Raw genomic sequence first — 23,765 nt, 5'->3', positions numbered from 1 at the left:
AATGAGATCGGTGCCATCCGGTGGACATATTGAGCATTTTTATCACACAATAGCACATTTTTACCACTATAGTGGATCTTGCGTTTTATAAAAAAAACAAATTAACGTGCCATTCCAAAAGCTAATTGTGTTTTTGTGTGTGTGTGTGTGAGAGAGCTTTTTTGTCTGTTTTGCACTCTTGATGTTTTAGAGATTCACCCCTTCACTGTTGAGTCATTTTTTTCTGCATCCTGGCTGATTTGTAGATTGTATGCACAAAAAAACTCTGTATTTTCAAATTTTTGTCAATTTCCCATTAATTTCCTATGGGGGTCATTTTTGACCCAAAGACCCTGAGTGTGACTTTTTTTTTTTACGACCACTTAGACTTTTCAAATCCTGTCCCCAATATATCAATACATTTTGTGCTACAAAAAAAATAAAAATAATGACTCTATTCAACAATTTCTTCTCTTCCGTTTCAGTCTCTGACGCAGTTGACGTTATAAACAGTGCAGTGCTTCCGGGTTCTACATCAGAACGGCAGCCCACTATTGGCTGTCTCCTGCATCGCGCATGCGTCGTGGTGCTCACCGTGAACAGCATCGGAAACTGACACAGAAGAGAAGAAATTGTTGAATAAAGTCCGGGTTTTTTTGCACACAAAACGTATTCTCGTCCCTTCATAACATTAAGGTTGAACCACTGTATTCACATGGACTATTTCAACGATGTCTTTACTACCTTTCTGGACCTTGAAAGTGGTAATAATGTTGCAGTCTATGGATGGGTCAGAGAGCTGTCGGATTTCATCAAAAAAATCTCCATTTGTGTTCCGAAGATGGACGAAGGTCTTACGGATTTGGAACGAGAGCGAGTAATTAATGACAGAAGTTACATTTTTGGGTGAACTAACCCTTTAACCCTTAAAGACCGAGACAGCCGCCCGTGGCTAAAAATAACAAAAACTTTTAAACAGCTAATCCAATCTGTATGCTGTAAAATGCACCGCAAAGAGAAGAATCTCAGCTTTTCAGAAGCATCACATTTCTTGCAATTGATTATTCAGAGGCTCTGTGGTGAGTGTGGATACGTCATCAAAATCTGCAGCATTGATTCGTCAAGGAAACGCATGTGGGTTGTTCCCTTGAGCCAAACAGAAACGATTGTTGATCACTAGTCCCACCCCACGTGCCCAGATTCGTTGAAACTGTCATCAACTCAACCAATAAACATAGTGTTTGGTCTTTTGAACCACCAATCACATGTTTCTCTGACACAACGTGAAAGTGGGTGTGTATTTGCGTGCATGAAAATAAACTGAAATAAACGCATGCTCTATTTGCATGTAGTTTGTGTTTTACACCGTTTCAGTGTTCTGTTATTATATAACAATCTTTCTATTAACCCTGAGCATTTTTATCTACATTGTCAGTAAATAAAATACACCTGTTTACACGCCTAGAATAATATTCATGGCTATAACTTGCTGAGGGATTGTTACATGTAGACAAAATTTCATCTGGAAGTCTAAAACAACCAAGTCTCACTTTCTAAAGGAAAAAATCCAAACTTCATGAAGTTCTGATTGAGTTCACAGTAAAATCACAATTTTTTTGCTGCCATTTTTCTTAAAATTATATTAATTTAATCCATTCTCAGACTAAATAAATGTAAACTTCATGTTCTCCTGTTTAAAATGATATATGACACTTGATGCTAACTGCTAGAATGGGTGAGAAAAACAAAGAAAAGTAAAGGCAAGTCAGGCGTACCAAAAATGTTCTAGGTCCTTAAGGGTTAAAAGTAATCTTTAGCAAATCATAAAATAAATATACATTTTTCATACAGTACATTATACTGCTGTGATGGCTAAAATTACTAGCATTTAAAACAATTGTTTCAGTCTAATCAAATCATATTTACTAGTCAAATCAGTCATTTGAAATGAATTAACAGTTTGATAACAATAAATAACAATCTGTATCGGGCAGAATTTTAATATCAGTGCATCTAGTAACTGCAAGACTGTAGGTTCAATATCAAAATGAATGAATTTACAATAATGCATCACCTAAAGTAATTCACAATGACTGTCTGGTCCCCATCTTGGCATGAAAATGATCCAGGACGACTCAAAAACTGAAGCACATGGCGCAAACCCCTACCATCACAGAGCCCAGCTAGGGTTCAGAGAGGGTAATCTAGCTGCCCCTTCAATTAAGAGTGGGTTGTGGAGCCGGACCCCTGTCCCCCACCCCACACAAAGTCTCTCAGGGACCAGGATCATGATCAGTGACCTCACCAGAACAAACCACCATCTGTTTTCATTACCAGCAGACACACACACCTGAACCTTCTACAGCAGGAACCAAACACCAAGGATTTAGAGATTTAGAGAATTACACAGTCCGAAGCATACAAATGGGATCTGGTTAGAGGAAAAATAGGAAAAAGTAGTAGTCAGTAATTGGCATGGAAACAATAAAAAGGCTTACGTTTTTGGAGAAGACTAACAAGCATGCAGAGATCCATGGTAATTGTTAGCATGGTACACTCTTTTTATTGGCATCAACGGTCCCATGAAGAACCTTTGACATTCATGGAATCTTTCTATTCCACAAAATGTAGTAGACAATGGTTCTTTAAATTATTAAGAAGAAAAAAAAATGGTTCAGTTAAGAACTGATAATTGAAAAGTTCTTTGGGGAACCAAAATCGGCTATGAACACTTCATTTTGAACCTTTAATTTTAAGAAAGTATTAAAAAAAACATTTGCTTTTCATTGATATTGTACAATAAAATACAAATACAGAAAAGCAGTTTTAAAGCATTGCGTTTCTAACATTAATCTGTGCCTCCAGAATTAAAAGGGAGTTGACAGGTATTCTTCACCTAATTTCACTCAGAATGGATTAAATTTATATTAATGGCAACAGCACTTCTTAAATGCCCATAACCTGAATCCCACCAAAATCAGTCGCAAATCTACAACAGATGATCAATCAGGAGTCCGCGGCAGGGAGAAAACCTTTTAAAACACGCTGATGTGCAGAAGCTGCGCAATAAAAAATGGCCCCCTCTTCACTGGATCCCAGCCCCAACAACCTGGATCTATTAGTATTAGCAGGACAACAATCGCTGAATTATTGATTTCCTCATTAGACTTTTTGTCAGGACCATTTAGTGATGTTAAAAATGAGCTTTCATTAGCCACTTGCAGGAGAACCTCGCTGCCTTTGATTTATAATGTGCAACATTGTCAATATACGGCAGAACGGATGAGGAAAACAAGGCGCACACGCAGAGATCGGCAATGCACACCTCAAAGGACACACACTTCTTCATAGGGACGGAGGCTGAAAACTCTCCTCCGAGTGTGTACTAACAGGAATTACACATACATTCAAGACATACTGGATGCCTAATTAAAGGCTGCATTAAAACCCAGGGTAGAATGTCGAGTGATGGTTTGTTAGCATAAGTTATATTTAATCTGAATGAGAAGGATAACAGACACAGGTAACTGTCGGTGTTGCATCATTCAAACTCATTTTCATATGAACTCTTACTAATAATGTGTAATTAAATATGATGTAATGTTTTACATATATCTAAAGAAACTTCATACAGCTTTATATATATATATATATATATATATGACTTAAATATAGTTTGCACGCAGATATAGAGCTTTAAGTAGTTTTATGATGCTTTATGATATTTATATTTAGGTAAACTGTACTTTACTAAAAAGTAAAGCATTAGTCAAAATGTATCCTTTTATGTTTCACAAAAACAAAACAAAAACATTAATTTGGAATTTTGGAATTAAATTAAAATGAAATTAAAATAAATTAATTAAAGAAAAAAGTAAAGTAAAGTAAAGAATAAATGACTTAAAAAAATATATAAAATAATATATATATATATATATATATATATATATATATATATATATATATATATATATATATATATATATATATATATATATATATATATATAAAATAATATATATAAAATAATATATATATATATATATATATATATATATATATATATATATATATATATATATATATATATATATATATATATAAAGGTTTAGCCAAAGATGATGACAATGAAGAAAATACTAAACAAAATATAATTGCCTCATTATAGAAATTTAACAGGATCTCCAACATCCTCTTTTCGCTAGACTTTAGATGGCTTTAGATTTAGACAAGATGGCTCCTTAGTCGATTCCCTCCACTTAACCTAACAAGAGTGCTAAAGCGACAAATCAAGCCGATCCCGTTGCTCATTAGGTAATTAGGAGCATCTCATCTCTTCAATCGGATTCCCATCTGTTCTGTTCCCTTTCACCGACGCACACAAGTAGGGCTGATAGACGGGTCACATCTGCACTAAAGACTGTAGGAAAGATCCATGCACACACTAGGAGGGCTGGAATGAAATTTTGGATTATTCTCACATTGAAACAGGTGTAAACGAGGTCACAGAGTCGAACAAAGTACGGAAAATGTACATAAAGTGTGTCGAAACAACATTGTGTCAACTATGTGTCTTTGCAGTGGTACTGAATAGCGACTTAAGGTGTGATGGTTGTGTTGTCGACCCGAGGCAACTTTGCCTCTCGTCACTTTCTGCTGCGTCTGAGGAAGGCAAACATGGTCTTGTCATTGATTTTTCTTTTGACACCTAATCTAACCTGTAGTGATGTACGACCTCATTCTCACACTAATTTCTTCTTTATCTGAGGTGATAAATATCACATGGATATAACTACCTCTGTCAGGATTGCTCTGATGCACTGGGTTGTAGAACATGACACTACAGAAGGAGAGAGAGAGGAAGAGAGGTGTTTTCTGTTCAACTGAAGAAAGTCAAGTAAAATCACTTGACATGCTTAAAAAATACAACAACAAAAAACTAATTATAAATATATTAAAATAGAAAACTATTACATTGTAGTAATATTTCAAAATAGTACCTGATAAATAAATAAAAAATCGAATTAATTATTCAAAATAATTTTTATACACTGATACACAGATAGTTTGATGTACTAGACATAAACTAATTTAAAAGAAATAAACTAAATTTTAATATTTAGTATATTTACTAAAATTGTAGTTAGTAACGTAATCTATACGTTATACATTTTAGGTAATAAAATCGGATTACTTTTTAATTACTTTTGATCTAACTCATGTCACATTGATTTGAAAAGAAATGCAAAAAGAAAGAACATTTATTTCACTCTTTGTTATCAATGTGAAGTGCATTAAACATACGTCAGACTTTCTCAAACTGGGGTTGTGTAGGAAATGCAGAGGGTTCAGAAATATATGAAAAAGTAATAATTAAAGTACTTAAAAAATATGGTACAAAAATAAATCAAAATAAAACACTCAAAAATAGTGGCCGTTCTTATGTGTGCAATTCCACAAAACTGGAAGACTTTCCAAACATGTATTACCAATAGCTATTTTTAGAAAGGAAAATTTAAAAGATAAAAGTAGGAAGAATTTGAAAAATGAGAAGATTTATGGAGAATCTTTGAATAATTTGCTGCCATTTTCTGAATATTAAGTATTCAGATAACCAATAAAAAAAGTAACTGTAATCTGATTATAAGCATTTTAAAAAATGTTCTTTAATCTAATTACAAGTAGTCTATTTAATTTTAGGAATCTGAGATTACATATAATCAGTTAAGACTCAGAACTGATCATATTATGTTGCCTCTTAAAATACCTCACTTTGGACTAATTCTAAGGCAGGTAGGCTTTGTGGAGAAACAATCCCAGAATGCATTGCATCAAGTTCAGCGAAAATTCAAGATGTAAAAAGTAATGCATTTAGCAGGTATAGCTTTGTAATATGGTATAGCGAGAAAACCTTAAAGGGTTAGTTCACCCAAAAATGAAAATTCTGTCATTAATTACTTACCCTCATGTCGTTCGACACCCGTCAGACCTCCGTTCATCTTCGGAACACAAATGAAGATATTTTAGTTGAAATCTGATGGCTCTGAGAGGCCTCCATTAGCAAAATGTACTTTACACTCTCAAGACCCATAAAAGGTACTAAAGACGTCGTTACAAAGTCCATCTCACTACAGTGGTTCTACAATAACTTTATGGAGTGACGAGAATAGTTTTTGTGCGCAAAAAAAGCCTAAATAACGACTTATATAGTGATGACTATTTCAAAACACGGCCTCATGAAGCTTCGAAGCGTTATGAATCAGTGAGTCGAATCATGATTCGGATCGCGTGTCAAACCGCCAAACTGCTGAAATTTGGCAATTCAAACCGCTGATTCGACTCACTGATTCATAACGCTTCGAAGCTTCATGATGCCGTGTTTTGAAATCGTCATCACTATATAAGTCGTTATTTAGGCTTTTTTTGCGCACAAAAACTATTCTCGTCACTCCATAAAGTTATTGTAGAACCACTGTAGTGAGATGGACTTTGTAACGACGTCTTTAGTACCTTTTAAGGGTCTTGAGAGTGTACCGTGCATTGTGCCAATGGAGGCCTTTCAGAGCCATCAGATTTCAACTAAAATATCTTCATTTGTGTTCCGAAGATGAATGGAGGTCTGACGAGTGTCGAACGACATGAGGGTAAGTAATTAATGACAGAATTTAAATTTTTTGGTGAACTAACCCTTTAAAGGTGATCTATTATGCAAAATTCACTTTTACATGGTGTTTGAACATAAATGTGTTGGCAGTGTGTACATAACCACCCTAGAATGGTAAAAATCCACCCACTCCTCTTTTTTTTAACCCCCATAAATCATAAGCAGTGCCTCAGAACAAGCCATTTGCAGAGCAGTGTAACGTCACAAATGTTTAGGCCCCGCCCACGACAGCTGACAGTCTATGCCCTATTAGCATAGACCCCGCCCTCAGTGTGCTGTACAGACTCCGGCATGTTTTTCTCCATTTAACAGCAGAATTCAAGTAAGATAAGTGTTCTTATTAAAGCTACTACATTTATTCAATCAAGAATATTCTTTTACAGCATAGTAAGTACTGTATATTACGCTGCTTTCACTTTAGTACACAGATCTAATATAGACATGTGATTTCTTTCCCTACAGACATAACTGACTGTGTTTATGTGAACTTTGTGTTTTTTGACATAACCGTGTGTGTATTTGACAGTTTAAGCGCATAAAGATGTGAATGAGAACTTACTCATTCTCTTAATACTCACGAGACGCACCATCTGACAGCCAGCTTTCTGTGCGCATGCTTCGGATGTGTGCGCTCAGGAAACCTTATATTAGAAGTTTAGACTGATATGGCTTTAAAATGCATGCAGATAATACACTTTTTCATGATGATGAAGAACTGCTATGTCTCGTGAGTGCGATATAACAAAATATCTGTTTGGTTTTGATTCTATCTAGAGTATCTGAGGCACGAGCGGTACATGCTCCCCCCTCTTCTGGCTCATTTGCATTTAAAGATATATGCATGAAAACAGCATGTTTTTCCTTCCACTCAAAAATGGGCATTTACAACATGGCATAGCAAATGATCTGTGGGGTATTTTGAGCTGACACCTGATACTTATATTAAATCTCGTAAAAATAGGTCCACTTTAAACCTATACCAAAAGACTTAAATAGTTTGATATAATGACAGGCCTTTCATGTGAGTAGTTTACGAGTCAAGTAGGATCTCTCGACTCAAAGTGATGGTTAATGGCTGGAGAGTGTGAAGGAGGAGAGGTTCCCTGACAGCTGGCGGCCCTGCAGGAGTCAGTGGCTCCACATGGGGCTGTGGGTACTGAAGAGGTTGCCGTGAAGGCGGAGGAGATCTCAGCAGGGAAAGGAGGCCTTTCTAGTACCGCTGGGCTTTATCTGACTACTGGCCATACCACAGGGACCAAGTGCACATCGGCACCTAAAATTTAACTACAGCTCTGTTGTGTATGAGTGATCTGTGATACACAACATTCACCAGCGCAGATGTATAACACTCAGTCTCTTGTACAGTAAAGGCTTCCCTGTGGAATTCTGTTCCTGTAAAGATGGGGAATGTCTCACAGGCCCTGCAGATGGAGACCAGCATCTGCCAACTGAGTCTAAGAGATGCAACACAGGTAATCAGATGACAGCAAGTCCTGGCACGTCTACAAACATGAATGAGACTATAAACCATAGAGGATCTGGCGGATGGCCACCAATCTGAAAGCAAACGCAATGGGGTCTTCCAATAAACCCACTAATGAAAGGCAGGTTGTTGTGATTTCTATGTTTACTGTTTAAAAGGGGTGTCAATCATCTTTAAAAGAAATTGATCAAATTAAATTGATCAAAAGTGACAGTAAAGACATTTATAATGCTACAAAATATTTGTATTTCAAATAAATGCATTTTTTTTCTATTCATCAAAGAATCAGAAAAAAAATAATAAGAAGAAATGTTCTTGAGCATCAAATCATCATATTAAAATGATTTCTGAAGAATCATGTGACACTGAAGACTGGAGTAATGATGCTGAAAATTCAGCTTTGACATCAAAATATGCTCAGATAATCAACAGTTATTTTAAACTGTAATAATATTTCACACTATTACTGTTATTACTGTATTTTTGATCAAATAATTTCCAACCCCATACTTTTCAACAGTAGTGTACTGTATTTGGAATGATGGCTGAAGTCCAAAATGACAACAACAACAAAAACACCATAAAAGTATGATAAAAGTGGTTTATGCTACTTGTGCATTATCTAAATCCATTTGAAGGGATGCTTCATTACTTACTCACAGGCACGTGCAGAGGGGGGGGCTTTGGGTGCTCGAGCCCCTGCCCTTTTTCAAAATGAATCAAAAGTGCCCCTCTCAGACAAATATCAAGGATAATATCGTGGTCAATAAAACTAAATAAATGTGATTATTATAACATGACAATGTATACAATAGTAACGAACGGCTCAAAAGTCGGACAATTTCTGTTGAGGTGTTGTCATAACAAGTTGCTATGGGTCGCGTGCGTTTTGATTGACTGCTGATTTTCCACTGTTCGGAAACGGCTCTCGAGCCAAATATGGTCCTTTCAGAGAGTGTGTGGCCTCGCGGGAAAAAAGTAAACCAATGTTTTTTTTTTCATCCATCAGAGCTAATGTGTTGATTTAATTACAAATCTATATATTAGCTATATATTTTAAAGTATTACACAATTCACCAATGCCCGTTTGTCATGTATAGGCTATACAACAACCAATCGTGATCTGCCAAAGCAAGTTCAAAGTCCATTGGGCGATGTGAAGCGGTAATTTTCTGTTCTTATTCATAAATCGGTTGAAAAATACATGGACAGACGAACTAACGTTTGTGGAACGATTTCCTGCGGTTTGTCTCATTTGATAAATTGCATCACTGACAAAATGGATTTTAACAGACAACAAACAAATCCCTGCACAAAACCACAGCAGCAAACGTCGCATTAATGGTAAGTAGTGTTAAATTCACTTGTACTTATGTATATTGATACACCGTTTACTATTTCATGAAACTATCAAAGTTAACAAAACCCAAGTGCCACCGGCTCCTACAGGCCTATTAAGCGAAGTGTAGGCTGGCGAAATGGTTACATGAAAGGACTGATTACCATTTTTGAATATTATGTAGCATTATGAAAGAAGTCTCTTATGTTCATCAAGCCTGCATTTATTTGATAAAAAACAGTAATATTGCGAAATATATAAAAATAATGGTTTTCTATTTTAAAATAATTTAAAATATAATTTATTCCTGTGATCACAGCTGTATTTTCAGCATCATTACTGTATATATATATATGTGTGTGTGTATTAGATTAGATTAGATTCAACTTTATTGTCATTACACAAGTACAGGTACAAGGCAACGAAATGCAGTAAGAGGCTGGTTCGAACAGGGTATAGGTGTGTGTATTGGTGTATGTATATGTGTATGTATATCTATATTTATATATTGCCCCTTTTTTACATTTGAGCCCCTGCCCCTGAACTCTCTTCACGGCCCTGCTTACTCACCGTCATGTTATTACAAACCTACAGTTCATCCGGAAAGTATTCATAGTGCTTCACTTTTTCCACATTTTGTTATGATACACCTACAGCCTTTTTCCAAAATTGATTAAATTCATTATTTTCCACAAAATTCTACAAATAACCCATAATGACAAATCTTTGCAAATGTATTAAAAAATAAAAGTTTTTTGACCACCTGCCACAGTGACTTTTTACCAGCCACTTTTTTTTCTCCTCGACATAAAGCCTGTTCACGTGCTTGTCCGGATTTTTGTGTGTGTGTGTGTTGTAAATATAATTTATTCTGAAGAAATATTCTCAACAATGTTCAATCAGCTTTGACATATTTATATCTGCATATCTTTGATATTTTTACCTTTTATAAAGGGCATTTTTTCCCATAATGTTATCAAATATTGGCTATGCTTCAGCTTTCAGTTTATATTCTTAAATTTGATCTATAAATATAATAAGACACTGTAGGGCTGTTACCAATTAAATTAAATAATTTACACTGAAAAATTACAACTGCATTAAAAAATGTCATGAGATTGTTTTAAATATTTTTGAATATACAAATAAGAAAAGTTGGAAAGAATGTTTAAACATGAAAGTAAACCGCCAGTAGGTGGCGGCAGGTGACCGTTTTAATGAGTGAGTCATTGAGTTGATTGGTTCAAACGGCTGATTCATTCAAGAATGAGGCAGTCGTTTATGAATAGATCATTGAATCTTTGATACAAACGACTCTTTCAAACACTGAATCATTCAGTAGCATTGATTTCTCCTCGAGAGGCTGCGCGAGCGTCAACAGCGCAACATTGTTACCATCAGTTTCTTATACATAAGGCTATATATTATTATCCACTATCGATCGCCACTTGCAATGATTCTGCATTAATTTAGTTGATTCCCTAGTTTTTTGTTATTGACGTTTTAATCTGTCTTAATCTGCCCCTTCAAAAATCCACTTGTCCCACAAACATTGTTCTTTGACTTGTAAGAGTACACATTTAAGTGCTGTCAAGTTATTAACAAAATCAATATATACATTTTTTAAAATCTTTTTTATTCATTGATGTCCTGTGTGTCACAGACTGCTGCTAATCCAGATATAGCCCTACCGCAGCTCGTACGTGAACACATCACACGCGGCTGTGTTGATGGCTGATTTAGTCACGTTCAGGAACGGTTAAACAGAACTAAATTAATATTATTATTACTGGTAAAGTTACTGCGTACTGGACATTTTCTCACCGCTTCCCAACTCACATGCACACGCACTCGACGCACACACATCTGTGCAACTGTCATTGTAGCCTACGTCAGCGTTGCATTATCTCGTCCCATCTCACCAACAGTTAATCCTCGCACATCCAAACGTAGTCACAGAAGGGCCTCATCTTCTTTCCGATCGCATGAATGTAGTCGCATCCTCTCAAACTGCCCAATGAATCACTCAATTCTCATTGGCTACCTGCCAATGTGGCAGGTAGACTGGCAGTGTTACCCGCCAATTGCAAAATTCAACCGCATTTGACGCATGGTCGGGTGTTAATTTCAGGCCCTGGTTAGGACACATGTACATAAGTATGCACAGACTTTGCTCAATATTTTGTTGAAGCACCTTTGGCACAAATTACAGCCTCGTCTTTTTGATTTTTATTCTACAAGCTTGGCACACCTATTTTTGGGCAGTTTCTTCCATTCTTCTTTGCAGGACCTCTCAAGCGCCACCGGGTTAGATGGGGAGCGTCGGTGCAAAGCCATTTTTAGATCTCTCCAGAGATGTTTATTCGGGTTCAGGTCTGGGCTTTGGTTGGGCCACTCAAGGACATTCACAGAGTTGTCCCGTAGCCACTCCTTTGTTATCTTGGCTGTGTGCTGAGAGTCATTGTCCTGTTGGAAGATGAACCATCACCCCAGTCTGAGGTCCAGAGTGCTCTGGAGCAGGTTATCATCAAGGATGTCTCTGTACATTGCTGCTTTCATCTTTCCCTCCATCCCGACTAGTCTCCCAGTTCCTGCCGCTGAAAAACTTTGTTTCTCATGGTCTGAGAGTCCTTCGGGTGCATTTTGGCAAACTCCAGGCGGGCTGTCACATGCCTTTTACTGAGGAGTGGCTCCCGTCTGGCCAATCTACCGTACAGGCCTGATTGGTGGAGAGCTGCAGAGATGGTTGTTCTTCTGGAAGGTTCTCCTCTCTCCACAGAGAAACGCTGGAGCTCTGTCAAAGTGACCATCGGGTTCTGTACCCTTCCCCAGATCTGTGCCTCGATACAATCATGTCTCGGAGGTCTACAGACAATTCCTTGGACTTCATGGCTCTGTTTGTGCTCTGACATGCTCTGTTAACTGTGGGACCTTATATAGACAGGTGTGTGCCTTTCCAAATCATGTCCAATCAACTGAATTTACCACAGGTGGACTACAAGTTTTAGAGACATCTCAAGGATGATCAGTGGAAACAGGATGCACCTGAGCTCAATTTTGAGTGTCATGGCAAAGGCTGTGAATACTTATGTACATGTGATTTTTAGTTTTTTTAGTTTTAATAAATTTCAAAACAAACTTCTTTGACGTGGTCATTATGGGGTATTGTTTGTAGACTTTTGAGGAAAATAATAAATTTAATCAATTTTAATACAAAAATTCAATTTTTTCTTAAACCTCCAAGTCAAACAAATAAATAGAATAAAAATAAACAAACAATATGTTTAAGTACAGGGCTGTAACCACCATAAATACTGAGGGGAAAATATTCTGTTTGATAATATGGGTGTTGAAAGATTTATACATTTGAATTTGAATATGTGGTTACAATCCTGTATGCAAATAATACACATCCATTTTCTATGATTTTTAGTGTGATAAGTGTTGATAGAAGCGATGACGTGGTTGTGTAAAGTGTGAGATCTTCTTGTAATGTTCAGTATGTGAAGTGCCAAACATCAGGTGGAGTTGTCTGCTATTTCTGAATGTAAGTAGTGTGTGAACATGAGGAGGTGGGTGGAGCTGGGAGGGGTTTGAAAGTCCAGCAGGGATGGGGACAGGGCCACAGGTGAGATCTCAATAAATTACACTCTGAAGTGGTCATTAATTATAGATGACATCCCAGTCAGACCAGCGATTTCATTTGAAATGAGGAGCAGTGTGCATAGCGCTGGTGCCCAGGGCTCTGGTGCGATGGCTTACGTGTGTGTGTGTGTGTGTGTGTGTGTGAGAGAGAGAGAGAGCAGTGGGTCAAACAGTCTTAGCTCCTGCATTAGCTTTTTTGATGAGGACCCTCATTACGCTAAACGGCCCTCTATGGTTCAGCCTCCCTCCGACTCGAGGAAAGGTTAAACAGAGAATAATTAAAGAAGACCGCCTCAGGCTGAGCATGTCACCCTTAAGGAGCCACTCTGGTCAGCGGTAGGCTGTTTCAAAGACGGCTCAATAGAGCTCAAACGCTCCTCCCTGGTCAGTATCATACGGCTAAAATAAATGACACATTAATGACACTTTAATTTATTTCACACTTGCCGTGAATGTGGAAATGGCTACAATGCAATAATTAACAACTAAAAGCCTTAAAAAGTCTTTAAAATTAAAAGAAAAGTTTAGGTTCAGTAAGATTTTTTTATATTTTTGATAGAAGCCTCATTTATTTGATCAAATATACAGTAAAACTGCAATACTGTGAAATGTTATAAAAAAAATTAAATAACTGTTTTCTATTTCAACATATTTTAAAATGTAATTTTTTCTGGTGATGGCAAAGCTGAATATATATATATATATATATATATATATATATATATATATATATATATATATATATATATATATATATATATATATATATATATATATATATATATATATAAATATAAAATATTTTTGGTTTGAGGAAACCGTGGTATATATTTTTTTCAGGATTTATTTTAAATAGAAGTAATAAATATAAAAATCAAAGTATTTCATTTCTTTAAAAAAAATTTTTTACGGTACTATATACTGATAAAAAAGTAAAAATGTAAAAAAAAAAAAAAGAAAGAAAAGTGAACATAAAAAGCACACATCTGAATGAACTTAACAATTCCACATAACTTATTTTTTTCAGGTTTATTTACTTAATCATTTTAAGGCCACAGGTTTCCTTACTTTTTTTTTATTAAGTCAACTGATCAATTTTTACAGTGTGGAAATCCCTTTTTTGTATTCATGGAAAAAAAATAACAAAAAAGGTTTGGAACAAAAAATAACAATCAAAGTAATTTTGTGGTTTAAATATTCCTTTAAAGTTACTTATGTGGAAAGATTGAGTGCATAAACATTCACGGCCACACGTTTATCCGCAATAGGACTATTTTCCCCTTGATACCATATAGCTCTTATTGTTATTATTGTAAAATTGGGCTTTTTAAATGGCATTGTTTTTTGTTTGTGTTTTTTGATAATGATAATTTTTTAGATGACAGTGATAATTAATACCAGCTTAACACAATTGTACTGTGGTACTGTGTTGGAAAACGCAATCACATGGTTATTTTCATAAGGAGACCACACATTTAAAAAGACAGCACACAATGTAATAATAAAGTTCACAAAGCCGAAGACAACTGAGACACTTTCTTTTCTCCTTCTTCGCATCATCTTGAAGACAGAGATTATCTTGGAACCGCATGAACGATCAGTGATGAGAGAGAAAGTGTACTTTAACGAGTCCGCGCGACGCTGCCACACTGATTGTCTGCTTTTAATCCTCGACCTCATTATCACCCTCTGGTCTTACTCCAGCAGTAAATTAATCTATCTGCAAAGTGTCAAATCTTCTCACTTTCCTCCTGGTAATCACCCGAGGTGCAAATAAAACCAGGGAGCCGGGTTCACTCAAGACCCCGCGTCCGTTATCAACAAGATGATGCCGTGTTATAATTAAAAACCAATTGGCCATTGTTGGGTTGCTCATTAAGCCGATCAAATATTTGTGTCTTCGCTATAAGGTCAATGCAATGACATCCAATAACAGGCAGTGTGAACTAAAAAAAATTTAGAGATTGGAAAAGTTGCAACAGCCAAAAAGTCATGAAAATGCTAATTTCAGTGCTATGCGAAAGAGAAGAAGTTTACCAATGGCCTAATAGATATGCTAGACATATAGCCCAAAGCACACTTACAGTAGCTAATATGGTTTGTACGAAGTAAACATAAAAAGATAGATCAACTGGACTAAAAACTGGGTTGACTAAAACTGGGTCATTCTACAAAACGGATGGCATCTGTGTCGCTCATACAAATATGAGTAAAAAAAGACTTTAGCAATGAACAACTGATGCCGACCTTTACTGTGATACAGACATATTTTAAACAAATCAGCAAAAAAATGTAACTATATTTAATGGTTCTCTTAACCAAACACACACATACGGGACAATAAAAAACAATTAACACTCTTTAAACTTCAAATGGCCTTCGTTCCATAGAACTACTCCTATGGATTAACATCCACAAAAAACCCTCCAGCACCTTTAACTGTAAGCGAGATATGCTTGGCCTTTGCTTCAGTAATATGATGATATATTAAAACAGTTATATATTTGTAAAAGGTTCCTAGAAAAATCTAACAAAAAAAAAAATCTGCAATACCTTCCTAACTATGATCATACATTATTGAGGGAGAAAAGATACTATATAATAGAAAGATCTAAACCCATTCTCTCATGTGAATTATTTATCAAATTCAAATAACAGATGGTATAATTTTCTTAAAATATCTTAATCATTATTCAAAAGACACAGCGGTATAAAACGGTGTCTGTACACATACTCTTGTGTGATCAGAATACTGTTTGATTATGTGTCCCACACAGATCTGAATCAACATCAACAATCAGCATTCATGCCTTCTGTCTCCTGACCAATCCTGATTTCCTGAAATTAAAATGTTATCTGCTCGCCAGCTTTGAAAAATAGCATCGCACGTAGAAAGTATAATTATCATTTGATTATTAAAAGACTCTCCTGAAGGTCTTGTGTCATCACGGTGATGGAAAAATGATGTCAAACTACCCAAGCAAATTCAATTACCCAACCAATTACTCGCCTGCGTTCGTACTGACTTATTGGGACATTAAATATTAATGGGAGCATAGATATCAAATTTGCTCGTCATTAGAAGGTGCACACATTGTGGGCTAATCACAGATGTTCCACATCACTCAGATCCTTTCAGCAAAGAATTAAACACTCCAACACAAAGGAGCACCTACATCTGTTGCTTGACTATTCATAAAGGTATACTGGAGCTAAAAGAATAGTAAATATATTTGTGTAAATACATACATTGAGTAAGCCTGTCTCACTCCAATAGCAATATATACAAATTTAAGGTGAAGTGTATAATATCTGCGACACTGGCATTACTAAATGCAGACGCAAAAGTAATGAATGTTTTCAAACAGTTTTCCCGGTCGACTAATGGTTAGACAAACGGATAATCCCGTCCTAAACTGGCACCATTGGTTGAGCCAATGTTGCTGTGACAGGCTGCTTAAACAAACAAAAGGAAATCAACAAAAATTATTTATAGTTGTCTCTCAGTATTAAGCCATTAAAAATGTGTACCGTGATATTCAGATTGTAGGTAATCAATATTGATTTCCTGGTAGGGGTGGTATTGGGTAGTAACTGATTACATGTAATCCAGGTTAAGTAATCAGATTCCAAAAATGAAGTACTTTTCATTAGATTACACTCTTGTTTTAAATTACTTGTAATCAGACTACAAGTACCATTTTATTGATTACATATTATTCACACAATGGCAGTAAATAATTCAGAATTGGTTGATTCTCCCTAATTCTTCTTTTACACATTTTAAATCGTCCTTTCTAAAAAAGCATATCGCTTCTGTACATTCAGAAAGTTTTCTAGTTTTATTGGAATTGCACACACAGACCAGCCACTAGTCAGGTGGTTATAATTACATGGAAAAGTGCATATCAAATCAACTCCTGACAAACACATAAATTATTATTTGAATTATCACTCAGCAAGTCATTTATTTTGCTATGTCTTTGGAAGGCTTTTTTCTTTAAAATAAATTTGTATTATAATATATATATATAAATTTTTAGAATTGTTTATTTTAATTATTAGCTTTTTCATTAAACTCACAAACACCAGTTTAGGAAACTCTGAAATATAATATTTAATGCACCTCATGTTATTGATAACAAAGAATGGAATATGTTGTCTTTTTCCTAGTATTTTATATCAATATGGTACAATATTATCCTATTCAGTTCAATGTGATAAATGAGTTAGGTCAAAAGTAATCTAAAAGTAATCAGATTTTATTACCTAAAATTTGTAATGTAATGGATTGCTTTACTCAACTTCATTTTTTTTGCCATGTAATCAGTAATGGGCTACAATTTGCAAGAAATCAAACCAGCACTTTATTATATGTGTATATTATTATTAGAATTAATTAATAGCTTTTTTTTATCATAACACACCCTATCCCCTTCTGGTGCATTTAGTCCTTATAATCTTGAAGGTTAGGTTAACCAAAAAAGAAAATTCTGTCATTAATTACTTACCCTCATGTCGTTCGACACCCGTAAGACCTCCGTTCATCTTCAGACACAAATGAAGATATTTTAGTTGAAATCTGATGGCTCAGAAAGGCCTCCATTGGCACAATGCACTTTACACTCTCAAGACCCTTAAAAGGTACTAAAGATGTTACAAAGTCCATCTCACTACAGTGGTTCTACAATAACTTTATGAAGAGACGAGAATAGTTTTTGTGCGCAAAAGACTTAAATAACGACTTTATATAGTGATGACCAATTTCAAAACAATGCATCATGAAGCTTCAAAGCGTTATGAATCAGCGAGTCGAATCATGATTCGGATCGCGTGTCAAACCGCCAAACTGCTGAAATCACGTGACTTTGCCGATCCAAACCGCTGAATCGACTCACTGATTCATAACGCTTCGAAGCTTCATGATGCATTGTTTTGAAATTGGTCATCACTATATAAGTCGTTATTTAGGGTTTTTTGCGCACAAAAACTAATTATTGTTGCTTCATAAAGTTATTGTAGAACCACTGTAGAGAGATGGACTTTGTAACGACATCTTTAGTACCTTTTAAGGGTCTTGAGAGTGTAGAGAGCATTGTGCCAATGGAGGCCTTTCTGAGCCATCGGATTTCAACTAAAATATCTTCATTTGTGTTCCGAAGATGAACGGAGGTCTGACGGGTGTCCAACAACATGAGGATAAGTCATTAATGACAGAATTTTTATTTTTGGGTGAACTAACCCTTTAAACAATAAAGTCCTCCTGTAGTCAATAATTGTATCCCTTAAAACTCCTCTTTGATCACCAAAATGAAATATTTTAATGTTTTTTTCCCCTTGTGAAAAAATGTATTCATGCCTTAAAATAGCTTGTAACTCTACACCCCTGCTTAATTCAGTATATGCGCAATCATGCATATGCAAATTAACCCTGCCTTCACTCACTCACACCAGCTCATTGACCCACTCGCTCAACTTTACTCAAGTTAATGTGGTAAACGCTGCACAAAGGTATCGCTCTCTACAATATTGGACACATTGTTTTGCTTGACTATGTTTTCAAACAGCTAAATCAGTATCCTTACAAACGCTTTGAACAACTTAGAACGTCAGTGGAGAAAGACATGTAGTTCATAATAACATATACATCATATTCTGAATAAATAAGCTTTCCATTGATGTATGGTTTGTTAGGATAGGACAATATTTGGCCGAGATACAACTATTTGAAAATCTGGAATGAGGGTGCAAAAAAAACTAAATATTGAGAAAATCGCCTTTGATGTTGTCCAAATGAGGTCAAAATGAATGCATATTATTACTAATAATTAATTTTTTATATATATTTACGGTAGGAAATTTACAAAATGTCTTCATGGAACATGATCTTTACTTAATATCCTAATGATTGTTGGCATAAAAGAAAAATCGATCATTTTGACCTATACAATGTATTGTTGGCTTTTGCCACCAGTTTACCTGTGCGACTTATGACTGGTTTTGTGGTCCAGGGTCACATATATAATTCACCTGCTATATTGCAAAATGTACCTGATTTTTCATATCAACAGAAAAATATGATGGGATAATCTGGCTTCTCTTGAGACTCCCCTGCTTCACAACAGTTAATAATATGCTAAAGCCCGCCCACACATCGACGTGATTCATTTGTTTGTGACATCAGAAACACCAGTGATTTCAAAACGAATTTTGAGATCTTTTTTTCACTGGACTTTTAAGGAGAAAATACTCAGCAATGGTGTTGACTTATGAATTTGCACATGGCTCGTCTTAAGGCGAGACACGGCAGGTGAAAACATCGTTTTTTTCAAGCAGTGGTCAATTTTGAGATTTTAGGCCAGTTTAGTCCCTTAACATGCAAGCTGAATATATATTTTGTTTGTAGGTTGACGGTTTCAATAGAAATTTATGAAATTGTAGAATATAAAACTTTAAAGGCCGTTTTCTCAAAACAAGTTTTTTCTCACACTCAGAGTCAGATATATCCACTTCAGTAGCCCCTACAAGCACCAACTTTTTCAGTCTTATACTTAGCTATATTCTGAAGGCTTTTACATAGGGATTTGTTGATATATCATTCCTATCCTGAGTTATAGGTCCTTTTACTCCAAAAAACATGGTGAAAATCTTAATTTTTTAAGGCTATTGTCAGTATTCTCTAATTTACTAAAGCACAAAATAAGATACCCAGAATCCCCTCTGTAAAAGCCCTCTCATCTAACAATGTATGTCAACAAATAGAACCAAGAATTTTAAACCTGGTCCTTTCCAATTTCCAGATTTTGTTTTTGGAAATGTATGCAAAAGAGCGTATATTTAAGTATATAAGGCCTCATTTGCATATTAAAACATTATTTTACACAAAACAAACTAAGAAGGTCATCCTGCTCAAGATCAGATTTTGCAATCCATAATATTTTTTTTTGTTTTTTTTGAAAGGGACAAAGCACATCAATCAACATTTTTTTGTTTACACTCAAAATGTAAATGCGCCAGAGTTAGCTATAAAGCTAATTTTCATCTGTAGTCCCTTGGCAGGTCAACACAGCATCATAGTAAAAAAAAAAAAAAAAAAAAATTACATTAATAATAATACATGAAAACACATCGCATTAAGAGAATAGATAGATAATAATAAGTACAATACAAAGAAGGCAGTACCTAAGATAGGCTAAACCAACTATAGATGATTGCAGTTTTGAGTGTTTTTAATCCATTTCTTAAGTGTACATTTAAATGCTAAATAGCTGGTGCTCTCTTTAAGTTCAACAGGGAGACAGTTCCAATAATTTGAAGCCCGTACTGAGAAGACAGTTTGGCCAAACTTACTACGTCTATACGGTACAACACAGTCTCCCCTGGTAGCTGCCCTAGTAGCCCTTCCACTACTGCTCTTCTGTTGTATAAATTCACCCAGTGGTGGTGGCGCAAGCCCATGTAAAATTTTGAAAATGAGACAAGCATCTAAAAAATGTAAGAAATTGTCAAAACTGAATAAATTATATTTAGTAATAATATTGCAATGGTGATAACTGATAGGTTTTTGATCTAATATTTTTAACGTTTGCTTATAAAGGGTTTCTATTGGTTTAAGAGTTGTCACATTTACTTGGGACCAGCTTGTAAAACAATATGATATGTGGGAAAAAATCATGGCATCCATAAAAAGTTTTGCTGCCTCTGAGGTTAAATATGGCCTTATGTGTCTGAAGTTAGCCAGATTATATCTGATGGTATTAGCCACCTGTTTAACATGCTTTTTAAAAGTTAAATTAGAATCTAAAATAATACCAAGGTATTTATAATCTGACACAACCATGAGTTTTTCTCCTTCAATCAATACATCAGCCTGCTGTACAATTGAGGACCTCTTCGAAAAGAACATACAGACTGTTTTGTTAATGTTAAGATGCAGAGCTGACATTTTTAGCCATTCGCACACAATCGCACATCTATAATCGCACAACTTCATCTAATTTTAGGGAATAAAAGCATGGCAGAAGTCTCAAAGACACACCTGAGGGGGGAAGGAGAGTTATCAGGGCATTAACTGACTGTAAACCCAGCAGACACACTGGCGAGCTTACAGATCGAGATGACAGCCAAAACAGTGGGAGTTAAGATGCAGTGTTGGTGAAGTGTTTGGTGTTAACACAGAGATAGAGAAAGAGCGGTACCTGCTGTTAAACCTTTCTGGATGTTTCTCTCTCATAATGTGGAATCGATGAGCGATGGATGCATCCTAGAAAAGGAGAAAAATGCAAATCACATCAGTTTTTTTATGCACACCGATATACCGTCATCAATGTTTCGTGAGCGTCTGACAATGCTTCGTTAGGGGCCTTTGACGTATTAAACTCGTGTGTCAGATTCTCTCATCATCCGCTGTGCATCTGGGTTTAAAAATCTTGAATTTGACAAAACAGCTGTGTGAAGATGAAAAGACAACAGATTGAGGATTGTATTGAATGGTTTCATGATGGTTTTATCATGGGCCATTAGCTATAAACAAAAGCCCCACGTCAGAGACGTCGCAGACAGAGACGTGTTTATTTTAAAACCAGATGAATGTATTTTAAAACCCCGACAGAAATCTGACAACAACAAAAAAAACTAAAATCCTTTCCCCACAAAGAGAACCAATTACGGGCCTGGTCGCCCTTCCACATGACTGGAAACAAGTTTGGGCTCCATGCATATGTATGTGTGTTAACAGATAAGGTGTTTGCGATTCTTTGCTGGGGTTCTAGCCAACGATGATGAGTATTGACAAGAGGACTGAACACGTGGTTCGGCTAATTAATCACACACACATACAGGATGCTGGAGCTCTGCTGGCGCCTGCTGCAGATACTCTTCCACTCTGACATCTGCGGGTTAGAGGTTCAGAGGCACTTGCATGCGCTGTGCATGTACTTTGTGTACAGTAAATGTTTTGTCGCTATGGTGATGCATAGATATGGTGGTTGAAATGTAAACTGACTATATGTCCTGATTAAGAAATGTAGATTCTGAAGGCCTGATAAGGACAAAAAGGAGAAGCAGACAAACATGACACTTTATACACCATAGAGAAGAGATGCAGATTTCACTTAGCAGAATTCCACAGATTTCCCATCATAATCAGCACAAAAAAACATGATTCAGTGTGGCTATCACTTATAGGAAGTATACCTAAATGTGCTGAAAGGGTTAAGAATATAATTAATGGGTTTCCATACAAACGTGAAGTGAATCTTTTCAAAGTTTGCAAAAAACCCAAAAAACTAACAAATGTAAATTAGGTGCATTTCCATCAAGTTGTTAGAGCGGATGACAATGGTATTGGTAACCTAGTAACCAACAGTGAATACAACACCATCAGCGGATTTAATGTTCGCTACGTCAGAATTTATTCAACAAATGTGTTTCCATATCCCATTATTCGCATTAACTCTTTTCAGCACAAGCCAAAAAAGCCACTTTTTTTACTAATTAGAAGTGGGACATTTTCTGATGATTAGCCAGTTACACAAAACATTTAAGTGAAAAGTGAAATATCTACAACATACAGGAAAACTGATTAAACATTAAATACAGAAACGTAATTGTCCTACTTTAACAGTTTGTCCCTATTTAGACCTTGTATTTTTGCTTGTGAGTAAAGGGTAAAATGTCTCATGTTCTTGAGTAATAATAATCATTTAAAAAAAAATATTTGGCTTCCTACCTCAATATCTGTCAATATATTTTCCACTAAAGTAAAATTAGACAAAGTCACTAAGGTTTTTAATACATGTCAAATTCGAACATTTGATCGGATTGAAAATTGAAACTGGAAAGTTCTGCACGTGTGCAATGATGTAGAAATGGCGTAATGACGTATGTATGACGCACAGAACGGGCTGTTGTTGTTGAATATAGTTTAACAAATGACTGTGGTGTCATTCTAAAATTTCTTTCTATGACACGACAGTCATTTATTAAACTATATTTATTAAAGGTCCTGTTCTTCGTGATCCTATTTTTCAAACTTTAGTTAGTGTGTAATGTTGCTGTTAGAGCATAAATAATACCTGTAAAATTATAACGCTCAAAGTTCAATGCCAAGCGAGATATTTTATTTAACAGAAGTTCCCTTTCAAAGCCTACAGCGAACGGCCGGTTTGGACTACATCCCTATACTTCCTGCTTTAATGACGTCAGTAGAACAGTTTGTCGACTAACCTCCGCCCACAAGAATACGCGAAAAAGGGGGCGTGGTCTTGTTGCTCCCTCGTGGAGAAGAGGAAGTGTTGCGTTCGGTTCGGTTCGGTTCGGTTGCGTTTGTCGCCATGTCGTTCAGACACTGTTATTTTCATCCCGGAGTCAAATCACCTTTGTTTGGCCTTCAGGGGCTGTAGTTTGAGCGCGTCCATCTCCCCGTTATGGTAAGAGGCGTGACCTTTCCGGGCAACGTGCGCTAAGCTGCTGTCGAATCACAACACGGGAATCGCTGGCACAATCAGAACTCGTTACATATTTCTGAAGGAGGGACTTCATAGAACGAGGAAATTCTCCGGCCGTTTTGAGGACAGTGAAAACAGCAGTATACAGATAAGTAAATTGTGTGAAAAATACTGTGTTTTTTTACACATGAAACATGAACACATGTT

At 35.9% G+C, this 23,765-nt stretch overlaps 1 protein-coding gene across 1 annotated transcript in view; it reads right to left on the bottom strand.

Annotated features, from left to right (window-relative positions):
- The window catches only part of dgkb (diacylglycerol kinase, beta), a 71,228-nt gene that overhangs the window by 19,035 nt on the left and 28,428 nt on the right, over window positions 1-23,765 (bottom strand). Inside the window, exon 20 of the mRNA XM_079823747.1 lies at window positions 21,309-21,373. Within this exon, the coding sequence (XP_079679873.1) occupies window positions 21,309-21,373 (65 nt within the window). The remainder of the gene's footprint in view (window positions 1-21,308; window positions 21,374-23,765) is intronic.

Source organism: Gobio gobio, assembly GCF_949357685.1.
Source record: "Gobio gobio genome assembly, chromosome: 8".
Classification (NCBI taxonomy): domain Eukaryota; kingdom Metazoa; phylum Chordata; class Actinopteri; order Cypriniformes; family Gobionidae; genus Gobio; species Gobio gobio.
Note: the sequence above shows the minus strand (reverse complement) of the source record. Positions and strands in the feature narration are given on the sequence as shown.